The sequence below is a fragment of the Tupaia chinensis genome, unplaced genomic scaffold (genome assembly GCF_000334495.1).
Source record: "Tupaia chinensis unplaced genomic scaffold, TupChi_1.0 Scaffold000273_1, whole genome shotgun sequence".
NCBI classification, from domain to species: Eukaryota; Metazoa; Chordata; class Mammalia; order Scandentia; family Tupaiidae; genus Tupaia; species Tupaia belangeri.
In genome coordinates this window covers 2,535,683-2,547,404 of record NW_006159755.1, presented here as the reverse complement: position 1 = coordinate 2,547,404, position 11,722 = coordinate 2,535,683, and the positions used below count along the sequence as shown (strand labels likewise).

General features: G+C 59.0%; 2 protein-coding genes across 2 annotated transcripts in view; both read right to left on the bottom strand.

The window, feature by feature from the left end:
• The window catches only part of EHBP1L1 (EH domain binding protein 1 like 1), a 22,131-nt gene extending 13,499 nt beyond the window's left edge, over window positions 1–8,632 (bottom strand). The window contains 12 exon segments of the mRNA XM_006149895.3: window positions 3–51; window positions 137–294; window positions 753–3,144; window positions 3,306–3,468; window positions 3,554–3,622; window positions 4,206–4,348; window positions 4,426–4,527; window positions 4,529–4,599; window positions 4,691–4,744; window positions 5,270–5,365; window positions 5,573–5,630; window positions 8,236–8,632. Coding sequence (XP_006149957.1) covers window positions 3–51; window positions 137–294; window positions 753–3,144; window positions 3,306–3,468; window positions 3,554–3,622; window positions 4,206–4,348; window positions 4,426–4,527; window positions 4,529–4,599; window positions 4,691–4,744; window positions 5,270–5,365; window positions 5,573–5,630; window positions 8,236–8,339 — 3,459 coding nt within the window. The 5' untranslated portion in view covers window positions 8,340–8,632.
• A 1,766-nt stretch (window positions 8,633–10,398) lies between these two features.
• The window catches only part of FAM89B (family with sequence similarity 89 member B), a 2,221-nt gene continuing 897 nt past the window's right edge, over window positions 10,399–11,722 (bottom strand). Inside the window, 2 exon segments of the mRNA XM_027772435.1 lie at window positions 10,399–11,229; window positions 11,631–11,722. The exon segment at window positions 11,631–11,722 is cut by the window's right edge and continues 127 nt beyond it. Of these exon segments, the coding sequence (XP_027628236.1) occupies window positions 10,951–11,229; window positions 11,631–11,722 (371 nt within the window). The 3' untranslated portion in view covers window positions 10,399–10,950.

The window sequence follows — 11,722 nt, the reverse complement described above, 5'->3', positions numbered from 1 at the left end:
ACCTGCTTGTTGTTCTGTTTGATGTTGAGTGGGTCAAGGGAGGCATAGTCGCTGCAGAGAGAGCACTCGTCAGAGGCCCGGAGCTGCCCTGCCCTCCCTGCAGGCTCCCCCATTCACTCCCACCCACTCAGCTCACATCTTGTCCGGGTAGAATCGGTGTAGGATGGCACAGAAGGCCAAGCCGTTGCGCCAGGATGTGGTGAAGTTGGTGATGCGGACGCCACGGTAGCCAGTGGTAACTTCCTGGCACCACTCCAGCAGGGATTGGCTGGAGCTGACCAGAGCAGGTGGTGCCTGAGGACACAGGATGACTTAGGGAATATGTACCTGGGACCTATGCCCTCTGCCCCTTGGGAGAAGCTCAGGCACAAAACTGCCCCAGTTATGAGTTTGCAAAGGTCATCAGAGGCCACTGGGCCAGAGTCTTAGGGCCAGGCAAAAGGGTTTCCAGCTCTGGCATTATCTGCCAGGTCACCTAAGAGGTCAGTGGGCCCCAGGCAAGATCAGCAGTCACCAGCAGCCACACCTCAATGTCAGCCCCCCAAATCAGCTTAGGGGGTGTCCAGCTTCATGCGGACAGGGTGGGAGAGCCAGGGTGTCCTGAGAGGAGGGGATGAGGGGGCTCCTTGAAGCTGAGCCCCCTACCCCACCCCATCCCGGTAAACCAGGTGGATCCATGCAGAGCCGCCGTTAGCTCAGCCCCAGGTTAGTGGGAAGCAACAGACTGGTCCCTCGGCGGCCCCCATCCCTACCTGGCTGCCCGGCAGCCTCCTGTCCTCTTCAGGCTCCTCTGGGGAAGAGGCCCCCATGGGCCTGGGTATTCCAGCCCCTGCCCCACCAGCCACCTGCACTTCAACCAGGCTGGCCTCTGGGAGGCTTCCCTCAGCTTCTTTTCCCTTTTCGGTTCCCAAGACCCCAGCCTCTGCTTCCTGGGCCTCAAAAATACCAGATTTACTCTCTGGAGGCCCTAAAACCTCCATCTCTGTTTCCTGGGCCCCCCAAGTCCCAGATTTGGCCTCTGACACCCCCAAAACCCCAGCTTCTGCCTCATGGACCCTCAGTGCTTCAGCCTCTGGTCCTTGCACTCCTGAAAGCTCTGCTTCCTGGGATACTAACACTCTTTGCTGGACTGGGGCCTTTAAAGCCGCATATTCAAGAGTCTCCAAGACTCTAGCCTCTGCCTCCTGGACCCTCAGAGTCTTAGCCTGTGTCTTCTCAGCACCTGAAACTGTAGTTTCTGACTCTTGGATCTTCAGTACCTCAGCCTCTACTATTCCAGTGTCTGGCCCTGAGACCCCTGAATTCCCAATCTCTGTCTCCTGAGCCCCAGCTCTCTCAGTCTCTGGCCCTGAGACCCCTGAATTCCCTACCTCTGTCTCCTGAGCCCCAGCTATCTCAGACGCTACCCCTGAAATCTGTGAACTCCTCAATTCTATATCCTGGGTCCCCGATATCTCTGCTTCTGTTGCCCCAGTCACTATCATTAGAACCTCTGAACCCTTGACCTCTGTCTCCTGGGCCCCCAATATCTCATACTCTGCTACCTCAGCTTCAACCCTTGGGCCCCCTGAATCCTTAGCTGTTAACTCCTGGGTTCCCACCTTCTCAGCTTCCGCTGTCCCAGTCTCTATCCTTGGAATCCCCACTTCGGTCTCCTGAGTCCTTCCTATTTCAATGTCTATCCTTGAGGCCCCTGAATCCTCACATGCTCTCTCCTGGGTCTGTGATACCTCAGCCTCTGCCCTCCCAGCCTCTGTTTCTGGTATCCTGGAGCCTCCCAATATCTCAGACTCTGCCACTTCAGCTTCCAGGCCTGGAATTCCTGAATCATCAGCTGCTGTCTCCTGGGTCTCCAGCATTTCGGCCTCTGCTAACCCAGCCTCTGTCTCTGGAACCCTGGATCCTCCCATCTCCATCCCCTGGGGCTCCAATAGCCCAGATCCTGCTATCTCGGCTTCTACTCTCAGGGCCCCTGAGCCCCCATATGTCTCCTGGGTCCCCAATATCTCGGTCTCTGATGTCTTTGCTCCTGAAACTTCTGTGCCCCCAGCCTCTGTTACCACGGCCTCTGATATCCTAGCCTCTGTCCTGGGGGCCTCCAGAACTCCTGCCTCCTGGGCCCCCAGGACCTCAGGCTCTGCCCTCATAGTAGCCTTCGACTCCAGGTCCCCTGACATTGCTGTCTCCATCTCTTGTGTCCCCAGTATCTTAGTGTCTGCTGTCCCGATCTTTCTCTCTAGGAACCCTGATGCCCCTGTGTCCATCTCCTGGGATCCTGCCTCCACCTCTGCCTCCTTAGTCTCTTTTCCCAGGACCCTTGAATCCCCAGCTTTTGCCCCCCAGACTCCCAGATCCTTAGATATCACCCCCTGGTCATCTGATGATAGGGCCTCCTGGCACCAGCTCACCTGGGGCCCAGTACTTGTTGCTCCAGCAGAGGGGCCCTGCTCCAGGCCTGTCTCCCCAACACGAGGGGCTCCACCTTTCACCTCTGCACCCCCTCTCTCCTGGCCTGCAGCAGGCTTGAGGTCACTGGGATATCTGGGGTGTCCTGCAGGCTCTGCTGGGGATGGGCTGAGGCCTGTGGAAGCCTCATCCCTGGTCCTAACCCCGATCCTCCCCTGAGAACTCCTTGGAGGGGCCTCAGGAGTCCCCCTAAATTTCTCCTGAGATATCACCACTGTAGCCTCTGGTCCCTTAGTGTCCACATGCCTCACCTTTGACCTCTGCTCAGCATCTCCTTGATTGACTCCTGAACTTACTTCAGCCTCCCCAACTGTGACCCCTGACCTTTTAGTGTTCAGTTCTCTGACTCCTGGCCCACGCCAAGTGTCCACCCCACTAGCCTCTGGCCTGTCCCCTGTGCCCCTATCTTCATCCTCGGGTTTCTGCCCCCCCAAAGAGTCTCTGGAGCCTCCACCCTCAATGCCTGGGCCCAGCTTGGTTCCCTGAACCTCTGTCCCTTCCTGAGGGCTCTTCTGAGCCTGGGTCTCCCTGGCAGAACCCACTTCTGCTGAGGGAGTCCCTGAGGCTTCCGAGACCTCATCCTCCCCTTGTGTGACAGGGGGTCGAGGGGTGTCAGAGATTTTTTGGAGCCGAGGGGCTGGGGTAGGGGCCGTGTCCTGGTCTGGTTGCCTCGAGGACCTGAGGAGAGAGCAGGAGGGCATGTTGAGGGGGCCCATGTGGCCCCTATTCTCGGCCTCCCCCCACCCTTCAGATTGTTGGGGCACTGGAGAGGCAGGACAGTGGGGAATACAGCTTCTAACAGTGGGTAGGGGCGGGTCAGGGCTCGTTCCAAAGCTCACCTCATCTCCTGTGGGGGCCCTGGGGGCCTAGAGGCCTCAGGCCCCACCTGGCCCCCTGCTACAGTAGCGGGTTCTGACCCCTGGCCCCGGGAGGCCCTGGCCGGGGGCACAGGGGCACTCACAGGGCCTGGGCTGGTATCCTCAGCACTGGATGGGCTGGCAGCTGAGGAGGAAAAGAGGGAAGGTGCTGAGGGCTGGGCCTGTGATCTAGGGTCCAGTCCCCACCCCAGCCCCAGCCCGGGCCTCACCTGCCTGCCGGGGCTGTACTCGGCCCTCTTCCTCCTCCTCACAAAGTGTCTTCAGCTCTCGAGAGGGATCTGGAGAAGGGTGGAGGGGCACAGTCAGCCTAGGACAGGACCCTGCAGGTCTGACCTCCCCCCCCAACAGGAGTGAAGGGCCTACCTGGGAAACGCCCCAGCCTCAGGGCACCGCCCCAGCCTGCGAGAGGAGACAGGCCCACAGATGCAGAGAGAGGGGGAGAGAGAGAACCACAACAGCAGAGAAAAAGCCTTAACGAGCAGAAGGGGAGAATTAGGAAGCCCATGGCCAACTCACGAGGGCGGGTGGTGAGGGATGCCGAGACTGGACTGCAGCCTGGGCTTCTGACCCAGCTGGCTCTGGTTGGGTACAGGCCTGGGCAGGCACCCACCCAAGGACGAGGAAAGGGCCAGAAACAGAGGGAGGCACTGGGAACCCAGGCTGCAGCACTGAGCTAAGGACCATGGTCACCACAGGCTGGACGACTGGGGCTGCAGGGCAGGGGCGACTGCAGGCCAGTCATGAGCTCCCACTGCTGGGTGTGCACAGCGGGCCCTGCCCCAGCACAAGTGACTGTGGCCCAGGGAACTTCCCCATCCCTAGGTCTTAGCAATCTCAACCCACAGCAAACTCTGGGCCCACCTGGCTGGAGGACTCGAGCCTTGCCCTCAGGGGCACCTGGGCCATTAGCCTCCTCCTCGTCACTCTCGGCAAAGTCGTCCAAGTTGCCCACGTCGCTAGGCTTCACGCTCATGAGGCTTGCAAGACTCTGCATGTCATCATCCCTGAGGGTCAGAGGTCAGAGGTGAGGGCTGCGTCAGAAGTGGCAGGCCAGTGCCAAGGAGGGCAGGCGGACACTCACGTGGCGCGGCCCTCCCGCAGCAGCACCCCTGAGAGAGTGAGGCTCAGCTCAGCCTGCACCACCTTCACCGACTTGGGCTTCAGCCGCAGCCGCAGCGGAACCTGGGGTGGGTCCCGCAGGGCGGGCCAGGTCCACTTCGGCTGTAGCCAGCACCTTCCGCTGCCCCTTGGACTCCTGTGGGCAAGGGCAAAGGACCAGGTAAAGGAGCACCAGTACTGCATTAGGGTCCCCAAGACCAAGGTCCCAGTTCAGCCCAGCCACTCACATTCTCAATGATAAACGTCCACTCTTTGGCTTCATACTGGTCCACGTGGGGGTCCTGGGAAAAGCAGGCTCTGGGTGAGCACAGGGCTGGGGATGGGCTATGCAGAGAGGAGGGCCTGTCCGGGTTCCAGAGTGCTTGGCAGGGGTCTTGACACATCCTGTTCCCCTTCCCAGGATGCAGACTGGCTTCTGATCCCAGCTGCCTCTCCTACTGTGTGTATCTGGTACGTGCTGCCTCCTCCAAGGAGACTTCCTAGCTACTCATACTGATCACTCACCTCTAGCCTGGCAATTCTTAGTCTCCCCCTCAATTCTTCTTTTTTCCTTTTTTTCTAAACTTTTTTTTTTTTAATTCCATTTGTTGTTATTTTTCAATTTGACCAGAGAGAAAGGGAAAGGGAGAAAGCAAGCCACCAGGTCCGGGACTTGAACCATGGTTGGCCATGTGGGAATCCAGCACCCTTAACCACCATACCACCTGTTGGCCCCTCCTCCTCTATTCTTTGGTATTTCAATGAACAACGCTCTAGGGAACATGGCGGTTGACTGCTCTGGTCTTGCTGGAGGGCTTCAGACTCACCCTGTAGAGAGTCACGGAGATGTCCACATTCTCAGGGACCATCCACACCACGGTGCCCCGGTATGGGTTCTGGATGCCTGGCTGCCAGCTGTGGGCCTATAAGGGGCGGTCTGAGTCTTCCCATTTTTAACTCTTCCTCACTCTCCCCATGCCTTTATCTTCAGCCTTGACCCCATTTTTCTCACCCCTCTGTGGATTCCGGTCTGAACTAAACCTAACTCCCCCATCAGTTCCCACCAGCCTTTCCTGCACCCCCACTGCCCCCATCCCCAACCTGGATCCCCACTTTCCATTTTCCCCCACCTTGGAGCAGATGCGTCGGTTCCGCCGGGTCCACACCACTACCAGCTTATCCGGCTGCCTGGGGAGGGGTGGCAGGGAGGAGGCTGCTAAGGGAGGCTCACCAGATCCCCATCTCCTCTCCCTCTTCCCTACTCTCAGGGTCTTCCTTTTACCCATATCCCCGCCCCGCAAAGGAGAGGGCCTGGGTAGCCCCCTTATCTGGGGCCGCAGGGTGCAGGGTGGGGCTGCCGGGGCAAGGTGGGGCCAGGGCAGAAGGGCAAAGGCCCAGACAGTGTGGGCCAGCAGAGACTGAGGAAAGACAGTGAGAGAGACGGAGATGGGCACCGAGTCAGATACACGGAAACACAGCAAGGCTCCAGCAAGACACACGCACACATGCGTGCACACACACATACACATACACACACAAACACAGACTCAGACACAGGGAGAGACAAAGACCCCAAGTAAAAGATACACATACACACACAAACACAGACTCAGACATGCACTTATGAGTCCATGCACTCATAAATAGTGTGCCCTAATGAATCCAGCCCAGTTTGGGGGACAAAGCAGGAGAAAGGAGAGTCAAGGCCCTGCTGGGGCTGAGGACAACTGAGGTAAGGGAAAAGCACCAGTCAAGAAGGAAAATCAGTGAACAAACTAACTTCAGGGTGATCTGACCGGGCTGCTGCAGTCTCCCTGAGGTTGGGTGTCTGAACAGAAGTGAGTGGGAAGAGGGCTCCAGGCAGAGGGAGGGGCCAGGGCACGGGTCTGAGGTTGGGAGGGCAGGTCGAAGTGAGGGCCTAGGGTCAGCTTGTTATTACATGACCTCTCTCCCCCAGGGCCTACCATGCCCAAACTGTGCTGGGCCCAGTGATCCCATAGAGGGTAAGTGGGATCCTCATTTCCTGAACTAAGAGCCCTGGACCATAGCTTTGCAGGGAGATGATGACAGTGAAGCCCAGGGGCCCTGACTTCCATGTGGAATATCAGGGAAGACTTCCAGGAGGTGACGTCTAAGCAAATACCAGTGCTGACCCAGAGGGGAGGCAGAGACAAAGTGAGAGGAGAGAGATGCTGCACAGGGCCCACTCCCAGATACAGCGCTGACATGTGGCCGGGTCAGGGGAGGGCCCCTTTAGGTTAAAGTGTTCCAGCGCTGGCCAGAGGGCTGGGGATAGCTGAGGACTATTGGGCTGAAGGTATCACAAGAGCCAAGCCCATACCAGGATGCTAGGGTTGGCCCAGCTCACTGCTCCTCCAGAGGCTGAGCCAGGAGGAATGGCTCTCCTGTTAACCCCTGAAGATGCTGAAGCCCAAAGAGGCTGGGGTCAGACAAGGTCATGCAGCTGAGCCTAGAGCCCTCCAACCTAGAGCCAAGATCCCATCCCCAACCCCCAACTGCAGATGAGGCTGAGCAAGGGTAGTAGCCATGGGGCCTTCCCAGAAAGGGGAAGCAGACAGGGGGTGCCTAGGAAGGGCGGGGCCTGACTGGGCAGCCTGACTCAGGATCGGCACACCCTCCTGAGGAGCTGAGACCTGGGCAGGGGCAGCTTCCTGGCCTGGGCTCTAGGCTAGAAAGCCTAGGAGGCCCTACCGCTGCCACCTGTGACTCAGCTGTGTTGATACTGCCTGCATCCTCAGCCTGCTCTCTGGGACGGTGCCCAGCGTCCCTCTGGCCTCACCCAGTATGCTGGAGCAGAAGCCAGAGGCCAGAGTTCAAGTGCCAGCCTTATGTGTGTTACTCCGGCCAGTCCCTGTTCCCTCTGCGCCTCTGCTAAATGGAGTGAACAGCCCTCTGGTAGGCCCAGTGTGGGAACACAGCAGATATGGCTGCCTGAAGGACCCCAGCCTCCTGCTCACTCCCCTCCCCTTGGACCTCATGGTCCCTTCCTGCCCCAGCCCTTCCCCTAGGGAGCCTAAATTTAGGCCCGCCTGGCGGTAAGGCCCCCACAGCTGTGCCCTAATCCAGCCAAGGGAAGCCGACACCAGAGAGCACATATATTTAGGGTGTGACGCAGGGGCCCCGGCAGCTGCGGGTGGGAGTACGTGAATGAGAAGCCCCTGTGCCCTGTAACTTTCTGGCCAGGGCCTGTGCCCTCTCATGTATCACCCCTTCTCTCTGCTGCCTCAGACTCTCTTCTCTGGGACCTACAACCTCCTGGGCCCTCAGGTCCCTTTAAGTAGCTCCCGCCTCCCTCCTCATCCCTCCCAGTGCTCAGTTTCCCCTTTTAAGGACATGGTGGAGGCATTTCCAGCTTCCCATCACCCACTCTGGCTAAAGAGACGGGGGTGCTCCTGGCACAAGAGAGCAGGGGAGAGGGGCAACTGTTCTGTTCGCAGCTGTACTGGGTCCATGGAGGTTTCTGCCCCAGCCTTGGCCACTTGCAGACCTCAAAACTTGCTCCCTTTTCAAACGCCACCCTGAGCCATCTCTAGTGACAGACACACAGCCTCCCTTCCCCAGCCCTGACCACAGCTAAGGAAAGTGGCACAGATAGGTTCTCAGGTCTGGAAGTCCTGACCCCCAACCCTAGGGGTCCTATAAGGGACTTCTGAGTATTTGTGCCTGGGACACCAGGGGCCAAGTCCAGGTGGGGTGGCACTTTTGGTCACTTGGCTAAGGGGCAGTGTTCTCTCAGGCTCCAAAAGCTGGATGGGGTCCCCCTCCCACTCACCATTTCTTGGTGCACTCCAACACCAGCTCGTGGTAACAGGCCACAAACTGGAATTTGGCGGCCCGCTTTCCCACGCGCTGCAGGCGCTTCCACACTGAGGTCATGGCCCCAGCCGCCCCGCCGCCCGCTTTTCAGGCCTGGGGCTCCCGCTGGTCCTCCACCGCTGGCCGGGCCCGGGTCCCCATGGTCTCTGGAGCTCCTCTTCGCGCAGCCCACCCCGTCGGTGCGGAAGTTTCCAAAGCTCAGACTGGGTGTCGCCTCCCACTGCGGCTGCTGGAGTTCACTGGGTGGTCTGGCTGAGCCCGCTGGATCGTCCGGAGCGCGTCGGGTGGCTGGAGCGCACAGCGGCTAGCGCGCCGTTTCCTGGAGCCGCACCCCCGTCCGAGGGCGGGCGGGGCCCCAGCGCAGGGCGGGGGCCGGGGGCGGAGCACGGGGGGCGGGGCAACTTGGCTTCCGGGGCCTAACGCCACGACTGGGGCGCTGGGGACAGGAGGTGTGTGTGAAGGGAGTGACGCCGGACCGCAGCGCCAGCGCTGAGCACGCTGACAGTGTGAACTTGCGGACCGGGTGGGGAGCGCGTGGCCTGGGAAGAGGGCAACCGGCAACGTGGTGCCGCCCTAAACAGCGCTGCCCGGGCCACCTCCCTTCCTGCTCGCAATCTTAGGAGGTGAGTACTCGTAGTACCATTCCATAGGCTAGGGCAGAAGAGACACCCCCGACTCCCCCAGCCTGAACAAGAGATTTGTTCTGGTTCACACCGTGGGTCTAGGCCAGAGCCTGTCCTCAACTCTTAAGTGACATCTCCCGCTGCCATCCACACCTTAACGAGGGAGGTAACCCATACCCCGCCCCACAGGACGTGGTTCCTCAGCTATCAAGTGGGAAGATAGTCCTAACTTCCCGCAAGCAACTGGAAGTTCATATCCTGATTTTCAACCAAGTGTGTGACCTTACACAAAGCACTAACACTGAGCCTCAGTTTTGACGTCTGTTAAGTGGGAATAATTATAGTTTTGCCTTTTATAGCCATCGAGACTGAAACCTTGTAAAGCACTTAGCAGAGCCTGGCTGACTTTGCCAGGTCCCATTAAATAGAATCCGTTATCATGTCAGGGAGTGTGTGCACATTCATGAGTTTACACTTCCTCCGTGGGAAGCCTGCTCTGGGCGTTAGCTGCTCTGTTAACACCTAGATTAGAGTCCTATGGCCTACCCACCTGCCCTACACCTAATGAGCCTCTGCAGGTGTCAGGTCCAAGGTCAGAGAACTGCCCTGGAGCAACACATCCCTCTGCAAGGTTTCCGTGAACCCGAGCCCAGCGCTTGATTCTGTTTGAGCAGCATGGCTGGGGATGAGCTGCCTGTGGTCTAAGTAAGTGTGCGGCTCTGCCGGCCTCCTCTTTGTCTCAGGAAGTCGTGGGGGGATGGTGAGAGCTATGTGCAGGCTTCCGGTGGGCTTGACACGGGGCGAGGCCCCCGGTCTCCGCGGGGTGGTTATCGGTTTCCTCAGCAAAAGGAAACCACCTGTATACAACCATAAAGGTCCCTTGTACTGTGGGGGGAACCGCGTGGTCTGTATGAAACTTAAGTTGGGAAAGGGGGTGTCTGGGATCCTGATCAATTTACTACCGCCGTAATCATGCACCCATGCTCGGGGATCCAGCCCCCACCGCCCTTCCTGGGGTTGTCTAGCCTCTGAGGTTTGGGGTGCCCTGGTTTCACTCCCTTCTGCCTCCACAGCTCTTTCATCCCACCCACAGGGCACTAACTCCCAGGCCCTTTCTGGAGGCGCTTTCCCTTCTCCCGCCTAAGGGCCCCTTAGTCCGCCAGCCTTGGCCCACCCATTTCCTGTGCTGCTCCAACTCCGCCCCCGGACCAAGTGGAAAGTTTCTCTCAAGACGGGCGGCCCCTTCTTCCTTCCCGGGCAGCCAGGAAAGCCCAAAGCGAGTGGGGAGGAGGGATTGGGCTCGGAGGCTCCCGGCCGAAGAGAGGAAAGGACTCGACCGCAGTTACCCAGCTGTACAGCCAACTCAGGCCAGCCTGGAACGCTCAGCCCCGCCCGGCGGAGGGCGGGTTCGCACCCGCCACTGCTAAGCCTTTTCACGCGGGGTCTCGGGCGCCACCTACCGGCGGAGCGAAGGACCGCGGATTGTGGGACCGCACTTGTCAGAAACACAACAGCCGAGAGAACATTTATTTTAATCTACGCGCCGAGAGGCTGGCCCCTAAACTTAAATATCCAGCATGGGGCTCTGGCCTTCCTGGCCATGGGTGGGTGCGGGATCCTGGAACTCTTGTCCAGGGCGGTGAAACCCAGGGACTAGAGGCAGGGGGCCCCTGAGCCAGCAGCTGCCAATAGCAGCAAAAGGTGAAAAGGAAATGGGAGCCGGGCACTCATCCCAGTGCCAGAGATGCCAAGGGGGTATGAGATCCTTCCGGCCCCACTGCCAGAGTGAGGCTTGGCCAAGCTGGGGGTGCACAGGTGTGGAAGAAGAGGCCCAGAGCAATGGGCAGAGGCTGTAACCTAGGTGCCTGCCCCAGTGCCATCTAACCCAAGACAGAAAGGGGTTGGCGGTTTAGCCTCTGAGAGCTAACTGCTCTCCTGCGAGGTGAGGTGAGGTGGTATAGGGGGAGAGCAGGCACTGTAGTCAGGACTTGCTGAGGGCCAGTTTCTGAACCTGTTGTCTGAGTGCATGCCCACCTGCCCCTGGCTCTTCAGAGACTGATGTGGAAGGCATCCTGCAGCCACTGGTCACGGGCGTTGTGCGTCTGGGGCACAGTGAGGGGCGGTGGGTCAGGGGGCAAGCTGGCATCAGGAGGCTCATCATCATCAGACAGGCCGGCATCAGGTGGGTAGGAGCTGTCCGAGTGCAGGGAGGACGACAGGTCCTGGCATAAGCTCAAGTCTTGGCACAGGTGCTTGTAGTCCTGGATTGACTCATACAGGCCCCACAGCTGGCACAGCAAGGACATGTCCAGCTGCCGCAGCCCGACCTGCAGACAACTGAGGGTGGGCTGGAGTTGGGGTCCAGGCCACCCCACGCCCCGCCCCCCTGGAATTCAGGGTCCCTAGCCCCAGTCAATCTTCCTGCAGCTTCCTAAATGAAAGTTTCTGTGGGCATCTGATGCCACCTGCAAGCTGTGAAACTTTAGACAAGTCACTGGCCCTTATCTGTAAAATGGGAATAACAAGCATTTTAACAGGTTGAAATGAGGTAGCATAAGTAAAACATTTAATAAATGGCAACTACAGCCATAAACGGTAACTATTATTATTGTTAAGCCCATGACCCAACCGGATTCTGCGGTCCTTTGAGATCCAGCCCGCCCCGCCAAGATCTCGCTCTTTTTTTTTTTAACCCTCAGCCCAGTGGTCCCAGTGGCCACCAACTCACCATCTCCTTGCGCAGGGCGGCTAACGCCGAGTCGAGGTTGACCGGACGACGCGGGCCAGCGGCAGGGGCTGCGCCGGGGGGGGCGCGCGGGG